At 45.3% G+C, this 18,165-nt stretch overlaps 1 protein-coding gene across 6 annotated transcripts in view; it reads left to right on the top strand.

Annotated features, from left to right (window-relative positions):
- Positions 1 to 18,165, top strand: part of LOC142585813 (uncharacterized) — an 81,746-nt gene that overhangs the window by 31,092 nt on the left and 32,489 nt on the right. For all 6 annotated transcript variants that reach the window (XM_075696836.1, XM_075696831.1, XM_075696832.1 and 3 more), the window contains 6 exons: positions 3,027 to 3,093; positions 3,739 to 3,820; positions 7,406 to 7,501; positions 9,826 to 9,897; positions 15,496 to 15,573; positions 15,688 to 15,750. In XM_075696836.1, coding sequence (XP_075552951.1) covers positions 3,027 to 3,093; positions 3,739 to 3,820; positions 7,406 to 7,501; positions 9,826 to 9,897; positions 15,496 to 15,573; positions 15,688 to 15,750 — 458 coding nt within the window. The remainder of the gene's footprint in view (positions 1 to 3,026; positions 3,094 to 3,738; positions 3,821 to 7,405; positions 7,502 to 9,825; positions 9,898 to 15,495; positions 15,574 to 15,687; positions 15,751 to 18,165) is intronic.

The raw sequence follows: 18,165 nt of genomic DNA, 5'->3' as shown, positions 1-18,165 counted from the left end.
AAAGATGATGCTGATGACGTGTTACTTGCTTTTATTTACACTGGGTACATGAATAAAGGATTTTTGACAAGGTTACAGCACTTTACATGAATATCTACAAGTACATGTACAATTCTACAACTATCTACAAATGAAGTCTCTTCCAAGGAAGAATAATTGGTCTTTCAAAAAGGAGCTGTGCGGTGGCTGTATGACAGAACTGCGCAGGTGTGTGTGAACAGCACATATGGTGAAGCGAAAAGTGTTGTTCTTTGCTACAGCCCAAACAGGTAGCGAGGAGACGAAGACCGACATCCTCTCATACACAGGGCAGATGTAGTCCATAAACATAGTAAGTCATCTGTCGCCACAAGGTTGAGTGAGGGAAGCATGGGTTATGTAATATATGCCTACCATAGCGACAGTATAATAGAAGAATATAGTACGGGCTGAGCACCTGACACTGCTGTGATCTGTACAGAACACAATAGCTGGTACATAGTAATATGCCAGTTTGTAGCATCCAGCAAAGTGGTTGCTTGGGAAAGTTGGTACTGCATTCTTTAGCGAATATTAGCACAAAAAATTTGCTGAAGGCTTAGCTTGGTTAAGCCTGGAAGATTGCGAAAGCAATACCCTTGGCTGCGCCTTGGTTCGGCTGATGGTGTGGACATGGTTGCCCTTTGTTAAACTTATGGCTATACATCATCCGACTTAGCGCAAGGCAGCGCGCCGACCACTGCAAGGAGCCAAGCTGTAGCCCCATTTATCTTCTTAGCGTGACGTCACACCAGCGAGCGCCCTCTCTCGGTAGCGCCGCAGCAGCGGCGCGCAAGGCTTCGCCTCCACCATCGATGCCGCGAGCTGGGCTCTTGTCTCTCGGTCTGGCGTGACGTCACACAGTCACGTGACGCGCAGCTGTGTAAGGAGGCGCCACGACCACCGATGGGCCGAAAGTGCGAGCAGTATTGCTTTCACAATAAAAAGAAAGTGGCAAGACACATGTGCTGTACTTCAAACTGCATATGCATAATAAATATTAATTTTGGGCACAGCACTTGTGTGTTGTCACTTTCTGTTCCGCACTAATATTCATTCAAAAATTTTAACGTCCCTTGAAGGGCTTATGTCACCTATGCAGTTCAACCATAACATAAGCGGTTTGGGCTTCAACATTCTGTGACGGTGCAAGCACACTTTAATGTATGCAGCCAAAATTGCAACTGTATCAAATTTTCCCTATGCTCACCGAGAAGATGCTCACCAGTCTTGGCAATGTGTCCCTCCTGGAAACAACACACATCCGATGATGCCAGGAATGGCGCCGTGTCGAAGGAACTCTTCTTTCATGGTCGCCTTTTCCTCCGACATCCTCGAGAAGTGGACCCACTTGTTGTGGGTCCCGGCGTCGATGATTGTCTCTGCCATGCGTCACGCGCATTTGCTGACTGAAGGTTGGTTCATGTAAATGGTCTCCTCACTTCCTACCAAGGCCTGAGAACTTCCCATGGCAAAGAACTGCAATGCGCACAACACTTGTCGCTCCACTGACAGCTCTGTTGCTCGCACGCCTCCAAGTCCCTCTGCCACTTCGCCGCACAGCCACCGCACAGTTTCTTTATTCAGGCAAAAGTTCCGCCAAAACAGGTCCTCTGGCATGTCAAACATGTCCTCGGGCTCATTTCTCCCGCACTTGAGCTGCCGAGCCGCCACCGCTAGCACCAACAAGAAGGCGGCCATTTTTTATTCCGAACGGAACAGAGCAGTCAAGTTATTCCAAGATATTGCCAGGTTCGTTCGGCATAATTAAGCATAATTAGTGCGTAAATGGCATTTCGTCGTGTCCGAGGATTCCTGACATCACTTGACAGACAGGCAAAAGAGGTGCAGCCTAAAAAATTTGGGCCAATCAGCGATGGGTAATGGCGGATTTGAAATAAACGGATTGGAATAGTTTTGCACTAAACCGGCCCAACGTGTGCTTTAACAGGTGGGAAGTTGTTCACGCTGGTATTGTCTTATATTCATTGCACTAAGCCTGTATTTGACTTCATTGCGTTGGTATTAATTTCTGCTGCTCAGAATGAATATTACGCAACTTTGCAGCATGCATTTACACAATTCTGCATTTTAGAGCACAGTTTCTAGACGCCCGTTCCTTCAGTGTGTGACGGCGGCATAACTGAGTAAATGAGCACAGCGAAAGATGAAAGAGCGAACTCTGAGCGGGATTTGACAAATGTGAGCCGCGAACAGCAGAGACCAACAAGAGTGGTCCCTTCAGTGACCTGTGTGAGGGAAACTGGTTTTATGTGGACCCACCCAACCGCTCGATGCGTACTCGTAACTGGTCTCAGCCGGACCACTCATTTCGTACTATCGTCTGCTCATGTCAGCTCTTGCTCATACTTGTTTGGTTTGCTTGGTTTGGTCTTGTTTGCGCTCATAACTATTGTCATGGTTTGCGATTGTTTTGTAATCTGATTGCATACGTAACATGAATTGCATAGTACTTTCTGGAAGCCAAGTGGCACCAGTAATTGCACTGGGACGTTCAACGAGTCATGTATAAAAGCTGACGCGCTTGACCTTTTGATCAGATTTTCGACGATCGCCGACACTGCTACATGTCTCTCAAACTCTGCCTCAATATATCACGAAATTAAAATGCGTATAGAGCTGCGCTGAAATTTGGCATTAGGGAGTACTGTGATCATTGGTAGATGTTTACCCGCCGTGGTTGCTCAGTGGCTATGGTGTTGGGCTGCTGAGCACGAGGTCGCGGGATCGAATCCCGGCCACGGCGGCCGCATTTCGATGCGGGCGAAATGCGAAAACACCCGTGTGCTTAGATTTAGGTGCACGTTAAAGAACCCCAGGTGGTCGAAATTTCCGGAGTCCTCCACTACGGCGTGCCTCATAATCAGAAAGTGGTTTTGGCACGTAAAACCCCAAATATTATATTATTATTGGTAGATGTTTTTCTTCTTGTTGTTAACACAGTGCTTCATGCAAAGTGTCTTCTCTCTTTCTTTCTTGCTTTCCAGTGACTCATGGGTGCATTGTGGCCACACTGCGGCTTTTCCTGCCTGATGGGAAAGAAGCCAAAGCAAGGTACAGCCACACTCTTCATGTACATAGTAACATCTTTTTTTCATGTAATGCCTATGGCTTGGTTTCCTCTGAAACAGATTTGTTTCAATCTCAAGAACAAGAAACACTTCATGCATAATCTTTGTCTGCATTTCTCGGCAGGTTCCGTAAGATACCTTCTGCGTGCTGATCTTTTAAAGAGCACTGGTTTGGACTGAGGGTTTTGAGACTCGCTCATCTGCTTTGCCTCTTCTTTCTGTCCTCTGCGTTGCCAAACATGTTTCTCTTTCTCTCCCTCCTTCCTCTTCTCCCAGTGCAAAGTACCTAGCTAGATGTATGCATCTCAAACCAACCTGTCCACCTTTCTCTTAATCAGCCCCTTTCTCCGGCTGATATCTACCTACTCTAATACACAATGTCCTCGCCCACATTGGTTACTGCTTAGTTTGTGTTGTGCCCAATTGTCTTGGTACGACAGTAGATTGCATTTTCCATACTGCTTTCATAGCTTTGCATCTTCAAAGTGAACTCTTATAAAAGTTCACCATGTCAGTTAGAGAAGCTGCAGCCTTGTTGGAATGTTTATCCATCTGGCTCATGTGTCTCCAACTGAATATCCTAGAGGTAGCAATTGTAATATCTTCTGAGCCTTTCTTTTCTTGCCAGCCCTTCCACGGCACTTATTCCTGCTGGACCAGGGTCTTCAATCACTACTCAGGAACTCTATCAGCTGTCTCAGTGCATCCAGGTATGTTTGTTAATGTAGAACAGGCTTTTGGGATAATTGGTCTAAGCAACTCTCTACTTTCAAAAGTTAAAGTAGCACCGCATTCGTGTCAGTGTGTCTCTTGTTGTGTCCATTGCTTAAGGGCCAAATGCAACGAAATTTTGGACCACGTAAGAAAAGCCTAGTTTCAGATAGAGCAGCCACCGTGCAAAATTTTACTTAATGCTAGTGGATGTTTCGTGAAAAGCTAGCAAAGTAGAAGTTTCTGATACAAAAACTCGAGGAAATGGTTCACTGGAGCATAGAACCCAGAACATTGAGAACCAGTGTGGCATCTGTGCTTCACCTCCGGGACTGGTTGATGCCTGCAGCTGGCTGAAAATTTCGGAGGCATTGTTCTGGGATAGGCGTTATATCCACTAATAGCCAGGTGCCTGCTTCATTTGCTGAGGTGCTGAACAAAAATTGTTCATTAGAAAACTTAGATCCACCTAACCTAGGTTACAACTTTTCAGTCTCAATAGTTCATACAACTGAACATTCTACTTTTCGTTGATACGAAAGTAAGGAATGTTAAAAATAACATTATATTTTAAGTAGGGGTATGTAAATTTTCAAGACTTTTGAACAACAAATCGAATAGTGTTCTATCAGTTCGGTCTTTGAATTGAATAGTCACTGTTCGTAAATGCAAATATTCTTCAAAAATTTTTAGAATATTTCAAAACATCAGCTGCACCCAAATAAACAAAATATCGGCGCAAGAGTATAGTAAACTTTTAACTCCCACAAAGTGCAGGCATAAAACATGAAAACTTGCGCTATGGATCAGGCTACATCACTTAGGTAGCTGTACTCTCTGGAGAGCCCTGCGCATGTGAAGCAACTACTTGGTTGCTCCTAATGCTCCATTTGTGCTTTTAACAAACAACACTTCATAATGTAGAAGGATTGGCATTTGGGCGTGTTGGTACTGGTTGAACATCTCGAATGTCCTGCGTGTTCCCGCCTTCCGTCTTTGTCATCTTGCGCTGCCCCTTCAAGATGTTCAACTTCATAATGCACTATATAAATACAAAAATTTGCTTGTTTTAAGAATACTGGGATGTGAACATTGCTTTATGTTGTCATAATGGCTATTCATTATTCGAAAAGTAGGTATTCGATTTGATTTGCTTATGGCACTATTCAATTTGTATATGATTCATTCTCAATAATCACTATTTGCTCACCCCTAATTTTAAGACCCAATTTCGTTTGCTTGTGTTTACTTTTCAAGAAGGAACACTGAGGTGTGGGAAATGTAGCAGGCACTTTTTGCTTGTGGCTGTTCTTACATCCAGCAAGTTGATACTGGCATGCAGTAGCTGCATGGTGACCTGGAATAGCGTGGCCCTGGTGTTTCTTGGTGTAAAGGAATTGGTGTAGACCCCTTGGTGTAGACCCCTATAGCGAAGCTGAGGCGCTCGCAAAGGTACCTCACGAGAGTGCTCGTAACTTGCATGTGGAGAGCTCTCTGTGGCAATATATGCAAGGTTTAAACATTTATGAGTTTGTATTTAAAGCAAGTTTCAGCTCATATGTAAGAAAGGTGTTATGTAAATAAGTAACGTCAGGTAATTAAGTAATAGCAGAACATCTTGAAAATGAGACTGCTATTTACATTATTACCGAGTGTGTGCTAAAAATGTGGTATCATAGTAAATGTGCAGCACTAATTAAGGTAAACTTTGTTAAATATTGCATTTTGGTAGCCCTGCAAGCATAGTTTCTTACGATATTACCTAGAGGGAAGACTGGCGCTGCGCCGCTGTTGTGTGCATGGGAAGAGTGGTTATGGTGGCTTCAGATCGTCATTGCTCTTGCAGAGCCAGGACACCTTGAAGGCACGCCTGGCTAGCACCGTTCAGTCTGTCACGATGGTTAATATTTTATTCAGTTATGAGGACTATGCTTAGATTTACAATTATATGAAACAAAGAATACCAGCGGGCTGTTAAAGTTTTAGAACAGGCAACAAGGTTCGTGCTCGCTTTGTGATAGTTTTGTCATCTTTTCTTGTTTGTCAGCACTTGCTTGTGCACTGAGGTGCATAAACTTTATTGAAGGACATAATGCCCTTGAATGAGAAAATATTACAAATATTTTATTTTGAAAAAGCTTTATCTGTGCAGCCATGGCCATATATTAGACCACCTAGTGTTCGTGACAAAGCCACAGACGTCCATATCCCAGCATTCCCAAGGAGGCACAACACCCACTCGCATAGGTGGTGGCACCAGATTTCCCTTTGGGTAATGCCATGAGAAACTCTATGCCTGCAAGAGCCTTGTTTACAGTGGCCACAAACAGTTGTTTCAGAGTTGTTTCCAGTTGTTACAGCACTGGAAGTCAGCCAACTGACCTCTTTATGTTATCTTCTATCTTAGCAGCCCACATTTCTTATTGTCAAGTAAAGCAATAAATAAATGTACCATAAATGGCTTCTTCTTGTGTGCGAGTCTTTGTTCTTCGTATTCTTTAATGATCCTTCTGTCATTTGCTCAAACAAAGCCAAGCCATCGTTACTGCTGTAATCGACTCTTCGGCAAAGTGGATATGAAAGGCACAATGTGAACTGATTGGTTAGCCCTTTGAGGGTCAATGACGTAAATATATGGTGCCGTGAACAAGTCCAAAAATGGTCGATGCCGTATATTTACGGCCCCATCTGTACGTTTGAAAAGCGCGACTATCCTAACTTTTTTTTTTTTTTCTGTCATGTGCTGCCACTATATGGTAATACAGAGAATTTTTTTCGCGCGCCTCCCTCTCTGTTTTCGTTGCATGGTTTGTTTTAGCGCTAGCTCGCTCCTGTGCGTCAATATACTACCGCTCGCGAATTTGTGCGCGCGGGGGGGGGGGGGGGGTGGCGGTTTAGGCTTTGTTCCGCGGACGGTTTTGGCTTTTTGCACCTGCAAAACTGATGGCTATCTCGTTCCTAATTGCTCAAAGGGTGACCGCCTCTTTCTCGCTCATTTAGTGCTCACAGGGGTGTGCATAGGAAGGATGCCGCCGTGCATGCATTTCCTTTGCCTTTCTTTTTTTCTTTTACACTCGCGAAAACTTATTGCCCCTGGTTAGTGATAAGATGAGATTAGCGGAAGTTTGTCACACATGCCTTTTTGACGGGCACACAACCACACAGTTTTCTTGAGTGCGTGCACCTACACAGTTCGATTACACTATGGATGTACGTATTAGCTATTAGTTTAAGAGCAGGAACATTTGAGTCCTGCGAAATATTCTTGTGTGCACATTTTCAAGGCCTTCAACTATATGTATAAAAATGCATCAAATTTTTAATTCTTATAAGTTTATTTCCTTTTTTATTGTTGTTATTCATGAATGAAGAGTGCATGTATAGCAATGCAAAATATTTTTTTCTCACTTTACGGTCACCCTAGAAAAATTGTGGTAAATTTTTTTCAAAATAGGTCCCTGAGAAGTATTGAAACCTGCAATAAAAAAATCGACCCTCAAAAGGTTAAAGATGTGGACCTTGATGATGGCAGTCTGTAGAGGTGCTTATTTCACCTTTGTGGTTCTTGTCTATTCAAATTTTAGGAGGCATTGCACAGGGAGCAGGTTATCCAGAACAAGATGGCCACACTTGAGCGTGTTGTCAGCAGCACCCAAGAAGCCAGCGAGAACAACTGGAAGGTGGGGTGTCTTCCTCCACATGCATGTGCACATGCATGTGTGCGAGTGCTTGATTCTCTTCAGTTTACTCTAACAGTGGGTTTATGAAGGTTTACATCAGAAGAAATCAATTTATTTGCTTCCACAGCAGGCGATTCTACGGCCGCTCAAGGAACAGCTGTTTCTGACTATTTTTCGTAGATGGCAGCACATTGTGGAGTATTTTCTAGTTGTTTTGGGTTTCACACACTAGATGGACATATTTCTCTACCCTTTTAGCTGGAGTTTGTTTGTAAAACAATGTAAATATTCCTGCTCATCTGAGCTCTGTTGTAGCTGTTGCAACCAAGAGTACCAGGCTTGAAAAAATGCCTACAGGCTACCAAGTGGGCTCTTTTTCTTTTCTTTCTTTAAGCACATACCACCGAAAACTGTAAACCAGAACCATTCAATACTTAGCTTATATTTTGAGGGCCAAAATCTAAAGCCTGTGAGGTGTTCCGATTACAAAAAAAAAAAAAAAAAAACTCGAAGGTGCACTCCACGTTCCTACTGGTTTAAACTTTTATTGTGCTCACTTTCTAGTTTCCTACTGTATCTGACGTGGAAGCATTTAGGAAACAAAATAAATCGGTCTATTTGTAAATGGGACATCTGTAGCAGATTTTAGAGCAATCATCTCGTAATGCGAAACACCAGGTTTGGTGGAGCGCCGCTCGGGCATATGCGAAGGGCTTAACACTTTTGCGCTTTAAATATACTTCCAGTGTTTGATTCTAAACGTAATAGTTCTTCCTCTGGGTTACACAGTTTTGAGCGGCAATGTTGAGCCAGTTGCTTAAAGCAGCAATTCTGAAGTTTAATTCACTTCTGAAAGAAGTGTTCCAAAGGATCTGACAGCACTTCCGAAAGTTTTCCTTGGCACGTGCAATACACCCACACAGCTGTTCCTCCAAATTCACATAATTTTATTCCTGCTTAAATTTGTTCTCAGAATGTGTAATAGTTTGCAAGTGCAAAGATTTTAGTCAACTCCCAAGCAGAGTTAACATAAATTTGATCACTCCCTGTGGCGCTGCCAAGGCTTTTACAACTTCTAAGTTTGCTTAGCATGTTGCTCTCAAGTAGTATTCCTACCAGGTTTCATCTTCATGATTCTGAGAGTTCCGACTGATGCACTTTTGAGTACTCTGCAAAGCTACAGAAAAGCGATTAACAGAAGTTTTGTCATTTTTCACAGTGAATCTAATTATTCCACACATTTTTAACTTTTCCCATGCATCACCCTGAATGTGCTTTGATCTCCTCCAAAATTTTTTTTTTTCTAGCTTGCTCTACTGGATTCCTTAATGAATTTTTATTAACATTACGAGTAGATGTTTTGGAGTGCGAATTGTCTATTGCATCTAGTCATAATAGAGTAGGATCTCGATAATTAGAACTCCAAGGGGTCTGGAAATTTATTAGAATAAAATGGATTTTGAACTAAGGAGAGGCCCTGTAAATACAGTGCCCAATCAATTGTGCAGTACAGCGCATAAAACTAAAACCGTATTAAGCTCGCATTGAAAAAGTCTTCTCTCCTCTCTCAGCACATGACATGTGCCGGGAGAAGCCTAGGTTCCATATTAAGTCCAAGTATCATAAGATTGCGCGTTGCACGCCATTTGGTATGGGTGCGATGGAAAACATGCGAGGATGCGCAGAGGTTTCCCGCGTGTCCAATGTTGGAGATGACGTGATTGAGTGTGCGCTAGGAGGAGGAGGAGAGTAGGGGAGCATGCAGTAAAGGGGTCAGGTGCACTGAGGGCTCCTTCCTGTGCCTTTTAAGCTGATGAAAAAAATGGCGCATGCTTCTCTACGCTCTGGTTGCTTCAGTTCAGTCTGCTTCCACCGGGTCTTTCCTCATCATTCCTATGGCATGCAACATTATGGTAGCGAGTGATGCATTGAACCTTCGCCTTTGGCTTGGGTTTGTCCAAAAAGCAGTACATGGGAGTGAGAAATTTTGTTAGAAGTAACCAATGCATGTTTTTTGGAGTTCAAATTTGCGGGAGTTTTTCTCTTTTCAATTATGTAGGACTTGCTAGGACCAACTGAGTATTTCGAATTATCTGGTAATTCAAATTTTAAAAAAAATTTATTATTTGGATTTCACTGCACAACAGCTTCCCTGTAGAAACAACAGTGAAGGGCGCAGGTAAAAAAAAGATAATGTAGAGGCTTCTTAACTCAGTGTTGCAGGTCAGAGCTTATCTCATTTGCCTTCATTGAAGTGCATATTTAAATGAGTAGCTTTGCAGACAAGTTTACTGGGAGCTGGAAATTTCTCTTCAATGTTGCAGGCCATGATCGAAGAAGATCGCCTGCTCAACCGGATTGAAACGCTTGAAGCACAGCTACAAACATGTGCTAAGGTGAGACATTAACACTTTTGCTGTGCTATAGGGCATAACTCAGGCACTCCATATTAGCAGTTTGGTAGCAAATATTTACTTAGTGTGCATGTTTGTGTGAGAGTTTTACACGCTGCATAGTCCAAAGCAGAAGTGTAATGGCTGCATGCATTGTTTACAAACTTGAAAGTGGTACCGTATAGTGCGGAATATAGGTCGAGGTTTTTTCCAAAAAATATTAATAAAAGGTCACCCCTCGACTTATTACCGGCCCTTGGCACAACATGAATAGTCGTCTGGCAACATGTAGGAGCGCAGACCTTTCGGCATCCGCATCGTCATCGCCCCCTTGGTGTACGACGCCGAAAGAGGCTTTCCCACGGGATGTCGTCGTTCGCGTGAATGAAAAGGGCTATATGGACGAGGCCCTCATGCTCAATTGGATTAAGACCGTCTATAATCAGTGACCCGGCGCACTCCTGCGGTGTCCGAGCATGCTCGTCTTGGATGCCTTTCGCGGGCACTTGACCACAGGTGTGAAGCACGTACTCCATGATGGGAGGACGGAACTCGCCGTCATTCCAGGAGGCATGACCTCAACACTTCAGCCACTGGACATTGTGCTCAACAAGCCCTTTAAAGACCATGTCTGTGACCAATATAATCAGTAGATGGCCGGCGACGACCTGACGACCTCAACCGGCCGGCTGCGCAGGCCGCCTCTCGCCACTGTGGCCACATGGGTGTCACAGGCTTGGCGCTCGCTGCTCGATGATATGGTGGTGCGGGCATTCAAGAAGTGTTGCATTAGCAACTCCTTGGATGGCACTGAGGATGACGTTGTGGGACGCAGCCAGCGAAAAGCAGTTGTCTTCGGACGAGAGTTCAGACAGCTCAGACGAATGTGCAGGTGACGAGTCTGGCGGCACCACTAAATAAAACAAAGTTTTGTGCCTTATAATTTTTATGTTGACTTCATTGCTTCAATATAAGGGGGTCGACCTATATTCCGCATTATACGGTAACTGCTAGCCAGGACAGCATGTCCTTAAATATTACTTAATACTATATTAAATATGCTGTAAACCATTTTATTACGATAGCAACATATGAACACCATAGATGAATTTCTGGCATTTGTGTCGCTTTGGTGTTCTGTATAAAGTTCAAGTGAGATATGATTGCAGCTGTGCATCGAATACTGTAGGTGCGAGGGAAAGCGTGTGAGGGTAAATCGAGGAGCATCTCTGCTTACTGCAGCGACATTTTCTTGTGTGCACAGGGAGGGTTGTTGGGGAAGATTGGGGGGGTCGCACCCGTGCTCTTGGGACAATGGATCGACAACACTGTAGTGCAAACAACCGCAAGGGCATTTATTGCACCTTTCATAGACTAATACCTGCTAACCCAGTTGCTATCCACAAAACATGCCAATGTGTGCGCGACAAATCAAGGAAGTCCGACTCACCGCGACCAGATAGCGAGCGAATATGGTCGCCCCATGCTGGACACCACCTGGATATTTGCGTGTATGGTCAGGCAAACGGTGGTGCGTTCGAACAATCGTGTTTGTCCATTCCGGTGTCCTGCTCTTAGGCCACGTAAGGCAGTCTCGCAGAAGCATGGATCGGTGCACGCGCAGAACATCCGCATTGCTTGCCGACCCCGAGCCAAAGAGGAAGAGCCTACTTCCTGTCACACCCGACCAACCCCACCGTTAGGTGGCGCTAGCAACACCACACTCGCGCTACTCTCGTAATGCTCTGCAGCCCGACCAACTGCCGCCGGCACTAAGCTACGCAGAGAAGCCGGATTACAGGAGACGCGAGACATGCGGAGAAAACAACATATCTGGGGACGTGCGAGTGTCGCACATCTCCACATCCCTCCAACCTTAGATCACTACATATTCTGGCTAAACATGTCACATGGTCTAACATCAATGCATGCATCGTGCACAAGTGGTAGGACATGCAGTAGTGGCTGCACCGAGGAAATGTCTACGCGTTGTGCGAGCACAAATGCGAGCTGACATTGTCCTTGGGGTACACTGCTGGCGTCCACTGGTCACAGCAGCAGCTCTGCACACTTGACGGCACGACTCCAGGTCAGGACTCCAGAAACGGCGACACCGTAGTCGGCACGAGCAAGCGTCGCTCGCACCAATGCGCCCTGCTGGCGAGAGCTGCAGTCGTTGTTGGTGATTGCCGGCTGTTTTCCCTGTCATCGAGGGTTGCGAGCTGGACGCAGGCGGTCGCTGAAGTCGCTGCAGCAAACTGGCCACAGCATCTTCATTGCCCAGGGTGGCTCGATCGTAGTCTGGGGCAGCAGCGCAGACGATGTTCAGGTGACAGCAAATCAGGGGTGACTCCACTCACGCTGTGTGCACTCAGTGCACTCGGCAAACACTAGAGTTGTGCAAGGGAGCGGAATTCTGCATGCACATCACCCACGGGGTACAATGTTCAATTCGGCTAGCAAAATTGCAGGCGGCTTTAAGATACAAAGTTCATGTGAACAAAGCTTGCTTTCTTCAGTCAAACTAGTAATTTCAATTCATGCGACGCTAAATAGAATGAGAGAAGGAAAGTGCAACACCTAAATGCTACGGTCTACCAGGTTGTGTCCCTTCACATGCGACAGGCAGCTTCGTTACGCCTTAGGCCTAAATCATCACTACCTTAACAACCGGCATCCAAAAAACAACACCCAAAATGGGCGGAATACAGGCAGCTGCGAAAAGATGTCGGCTCTGTGAGGTGGTCCTACCCAGCTCAGTGCACACAGCCACCGATTTCACAGCGACCACCGTCCCAGACGGTGTCGGAGCACCTGGTGCCAGGCCACAATACCAGTCAGCCCGTAGCGGCCACCCGGCTCAAAGCCACAGCTTCATCAGAGCCAAAGAGATAGAAGAAGCTACCGTATTTACCGAAATGTAATGCGAGTTTTTTTACTAAAAATAGAAGTGAAAAGTGACCCCTCGCATTACCTACGAATACTAGGTATAAAAATGCTAAGAAAGGCACCAAACACTCATTATTAAGCTTGCTTAATGTGCTGCATTTACGTGCATGTCGATTGACCTGCTCTTTCAAAGTCGCGCACTCCAAATTCAGCAGTCAACCAATATGCGAACAACGGCCAATCGGATAACAGTTATGCTCGCATGTTTGGCTGATGGTTGCAAGCTCCCTCCCTTCATAATTTTTTGCCGGAAGACTATCCCGAAAGAAACATTTCCGAACAGTGTTGTCGTACGCTGCCACGAAAAAGGCTGAATGGACTCGGAACTCATCATAGATTGGATTTCCAGCGTTTGGGACTGAAGGCCAGGTGCATTGCTGCATCCAGAATCAATATTGGTGCTGGATTCTTTTCGAGGTCACCTCACACCCGGCGTGAAAGAAAAGCTGCATCGTGACCTAACGCATTTAGTTGTTATACTGGGTGGAATGACGTCCATTCTTCAGCCCTTGGATATTTGCTTGAACAAGCCGTTCAAGGATCACTTGCGGCAGCTGTACTGGTACTGGATTGAATGTGGATCTACATCAACACCGGCTGGGAGACTGAAACACCCGAGTGCATCTACTGTTGCCCAGTGGGTTTCAGCTGCTTGGTGGGGGCTGTCTCATGAAGCAGTCTACTGCGCATTGAAGAAATGTCTATTTTAAATGCCCTCGACAGAAGTGAGGACGATCTGCTGTGGGAAACAACTAGTGACAAAGAGGAGTCCAGCTGTGATGACGACGGCGACATCAATGGCAAGGATGAAGATTAGGCATAGTTTGCAGGTACTTCAATAAAGCTGCTCTCGACTTTTCCTACAGTTAGTTTCCTGCGTTACATTCATGTTCTATAGTTTCGGTTTCTCGGGTTATATTTGCATTTTTTCGTCTTTAATCTTGCGCATTTGCAAAGTCGACCCTCGCGTTACAATTGGGGTCGCGTTACATTCGGGTAAATATGGTATTTGCATAAGACATTCAGACCACCCACAAGGCTTCCACACTCACTCGCCACAGGCTTGTCAATGCTCTGCTGGCGCTAAGCCTTGCTCTCCCAGGATGTAGACCATGTGGCTCTCGTACTGACGAATGTCATTAAATAAAGAGAGCACTTGCAAAAAGGCTTGACATGCTGAAAAGTTCAAACACACTGCAGCCACCGTCGCCTTGCTCAAGAAAGCATGCCGCCAACGCTAACAACCAATATCCGCTCTGGCCCTACGCTTCAGTTCAAACAAAGGTCTCGAACGAAGCAAAGCTGTTAAAACTATCAATCGATGCCCCAAGCGGCCCCACGTTGGGCTCCAGATGTGGGGTTCTCACCCGTGCTCTTGGGACAAAGGAACGACAGTATAGTAGTGCAAACAACCACAAGGGCATTTATTGCACCTTTCATAGACCTGCTAGCCAAGTTGTTATCCACAAAACATGCCGATGGGAGCACGTCAAATCGAGGAAGTCGACTCACCGCAACCAGATAGCGAGTGAATATGTTCGCCCCATGCTATACACCAACGCCTGGTCGTTCACATGTACGGTCATGCAAACGGTGGCGCGTTTGAATGATCGGGCTCATCCATTCTGGTGTCCTGCTCCTAGGCTAAGCGAGACGGTCTCACAGAAGCATGGATTGGCTCACACGTGCAACGTCAGTGCCGCTTGCCGACCCCAAGCCAAAGAGGAAGAGCCTGCTCCCTGTCGTGCCCGAACAACCCCACCGTTAGGTGGCGCTAGCCGCGCCACACTCGCACTATCTCTCATAATGCGCTGCAGTCTGACCGACAGCTGCCTGCACTAAGCTACGCGGGGAGATGTGAGACACGTGGGGAAAACAACATGTCAGGGGACGTGCGAGAGTCACGCATCCCCAGGAGATGCATACCAACTAATTGTGTGCGCAAGGGCGCAAGCTCCTCAGAGAGATAAACGAATGCTAAGAGGGGGAGGAAGGGGGGCATGTTAGTGCGCGTCTCCTCTTGTCCGGCTGCGAATGGCACAGCAGAGTGCAGCCTTATCTTAGAGTTAGAGGTAATCTGCAACGGGTACAAAGGCTTGGCGCATGGATGGCTGATGGCTTCATGTGTGCGTTGCTCTCATGTGCCTAGTTCGCATTGAATCGAGAGGCAGCATGGAGGGCAATTCGCTTGCCACTGCTGCCACTCACTCTTCATCACGCCAGTGTTTTGCCAGTGAGTGCCCATGGTCATAGAGTCAGATCTGTTTGTTTACCTATGTAGGCATGGCACCATGCTTGTTAAATGAATTAGTAGGGGAATGTTTACTGCAATTTATACACCCAATAAAGCCATGAACCTTGCTATGTATAGTTGTCTAATACTTTGATATTCCTATCAATGCTGCTTCGCCTTTTGGATGCAACTGCGACATTTGGTTTTCTTTAGTGTAATATATGAGTGATGAAATGAACTGCAAGTCTTGCGGAGGGCGCTAATAAGGACCACACATGATCTGCAGCATCAATAAAATCATTTTCATCCTTACTGTATATGCTTCTTGACTGAAAAAAGATAATGTACACTTAGGAGCAATTAATTTCAGTGTGTATTGTTTCTTAGTTTCTAATGCTCTTCCTTTATTACCTTTTTAGTCAAGCACTGATGACAAGTTGAGAGAAGAAATAACTCGACTACAGAAGGAGCGGGAGAGGTACGAAGATACTGCAAAGGTAAGCCCTCCTTTGTCATTCACAAAAAGGGAGGGAGGTTCTTTCTTTGTGTTTCTTTTTGTGCATAGACTTCAACCCTGAAAGGTCAAGCTTAACTGAAATGCATTTTTGCAGGAGTCCTTGAAGAAAGCGTTACAGGAAAAGCTGGAAGCTCTTCGACGTGTGCAGGAGCTAGAGGTATGCAGCTACTCTACAGCCCAAGCCTACTTTCTTGGCATTTGCAGCTCGACCTTTTTCTTATAGTAAAACTAAGGAATTCCAAAACAATAGTTGTTTTTAGTGATAAGTTTAACACTGCAGGTCCTCGTTGAGTTCAGTGAAATGTTTGAAAATGTGATTAAGTGAATTTCTTGTGCTAACTGTGGAAGATGTAGACTTTTTTGTTGATGTAAAGAGGAGGTTTACCATGAAACATTGAAAGCCCTTCCTGATGTTTGGAAGTCTCCATTCTTTTATCGCTCACTAACTTTCACCATTTTCTTTGCAGAAGTTGTCAGTGAATTAGTAGAGCCGCTATGTACTGAGAGCATTACTATTGTGATCAGTGTGTATTTGAGTAGAATAGCTCATTGCTCCCCATAGATAAAGGTTGCTATTTGTACTTCAGTGACAGAGCTGCTTCCATGATGGGATTGTGCAACACATCTTGGTATCTGCTTATATAGTAGCCTCCCTTTCGGATAATTTTTATAGGGTGTTTAAATATGTTTACCATCAGATGCTTGCCTCTTCAGAAGTCCACTGAATCTATGGGAAATAAAACAAAGTGTTTCAGCTCTGTTCAGATTACCAGAAAAATCTTATAGACAGGTGCTCTATTGCCTTAAAAGGAGTCTACTCTACTTCTCGGGTAGTGTAGTAGCATTGTGCATTAAAACAAGGACACAAGAAAGAAACATAGGATACACTCACAGTGATGCGCCTTTATCATATTGTTACGAATATAAAACTATTTCCAATATATTTACAAAGAGTGAATGTTCACGGAGACGAAAGGGAGCCCAGCCCGGCTATGTCCACTTTCCATCGTCTTCAGGGCCGTCATCGTCCTCTTCTTCTCCTCATCGTAACGATTTGTGTACCACTGAATAGGAATACTCCTACAGTTGCAAAGCCCATCGTCCAAGCCTCCCCGTGGGGTCTTTAAGGATGTAAGCCAACAGAGAGTGAGATGGTCAGTGACAATACAAAAGGACTGACCATATACCTAGGTAGGGAAGAAATTTTGCAACCGCCCAGACAAGAGCCAGACACTCTCCTTAGATAATGGAGTAGCTTCTCTCCAAAGGTGACAAAAGGTGGCAGGCACAAGCAATAACCCGGTCATGACCACACTGAACTTGCACCAAGACAGCACTGATTCCATGGCCACTTGAATCTGTGTGCACCTGTGTCGGGGCTGAAACGTCAGAAGTGGCTGAGGACAGGTGGGGTGGCGAGTAAGGTCGTGAGACAAGAGAAAGCGGCAGCTTGGGAGGAGCCCCATGAAAAAGGCAGACCTTTCTTTAGGAGGTCTATGAGAGGTGTGTTATGGTAGCAAAATCTTTAACAAAGTGGCAGAAGTAAGAGCAAAGACCTATGAAGCTGCAGACATCTTTTGCCGATTGTGGTACAGGAAATTCTTTGACAGCGCAAATTTTCCCCGGGTCAGGTCGGGTACCAGAAGCATCAACCAGCTGTCCAAGTACGGTTATCTGGTGATGGCCAAAATGGAATTTTCGGGGGGTTTGAGCTGCAGGCCAACCTCGTCAAAAATACCAAGAATGGCTTAGAGTCGCTGAAGGTGTATGCCAAACGTAGGTGAAAACACTAACATCATCCAGGTAGCGAAGACAAGTCCACTTAAACCCTTGACGTATACAGTCCATCATGCACTCAAAGATGGCTGGAGCGTTACATAAGCCAAAAGGCATAACCTTAGATTGATAAAGTCCATCTGGTGTTATAAAAGCTGTCTTTTCACGATCTAGATCATCCACAGCAATTTGCCAACACCCAGACTAAAGGTCGATGGATGAAAAGTACTGAGCACTGTAAAGACAATCACGGGCGTCATCTATACAGGGCGAAGTGGAGGGTTACCGAAAGGGGTTTCAGGGCAGAGGGTCAACGACTGTGGCAGTGACGGGAAATGTGACCAATTCGGCTGCAGCAGAAACAGATCGGCTTGTCGTCAGTTTTGCACCATTCAGATGAATTCTGATAATGGGAAGGAAAGGGCGGGCTGTGGTAGGGCATGGTCACAGGAGGAGTCATTCTGGCATCAGGGTGATTAACGAATAGGCAGTGGGGAAGACCAGGTGAGCAACTTCCTGGTGAACCATGAACTGGATTAAGGATATTGGGGCGGTGAAGTTGTCCCAAAGTGTTTGCTGGGGCAAGGTGGGAAAGGCAGCTTTGAGTTTGCGACACACAGAATGAGTTGTATTGTCACATGAGGGTAGCGGGCTGTCTTGATCGATACAAGGCACCAGCAACTCCACCAAATGTTAACGGGTATAAAACTATTTGCAATATATTTACAAAGAGTGAACATTCGTGGAGATGGAAGAAAGCCTAGCGCAGCTGTGTTCACTTTTCATCTTCTCCAGA

The sequence above is a fragment of the Dermacentor variabilis genome, chromosome 6, assembly GCF_050947875.1.
Source record: "Dermacentor variabilis isolate Ectoservices chromosome 6, ASM5094787v1, whole genome shotgun sequence".
Lineage (NCBI taxonomy): Eukaryota > Metazoa > Arthropoda > Arachnida > Ixodida > Ixodidae > Dermacentor > Dermacentor variabilis.
Note: the sequence above shows the minus strand (reverse complement) of the source record. Positions and strands in the feature narration are given on the sequence as shown.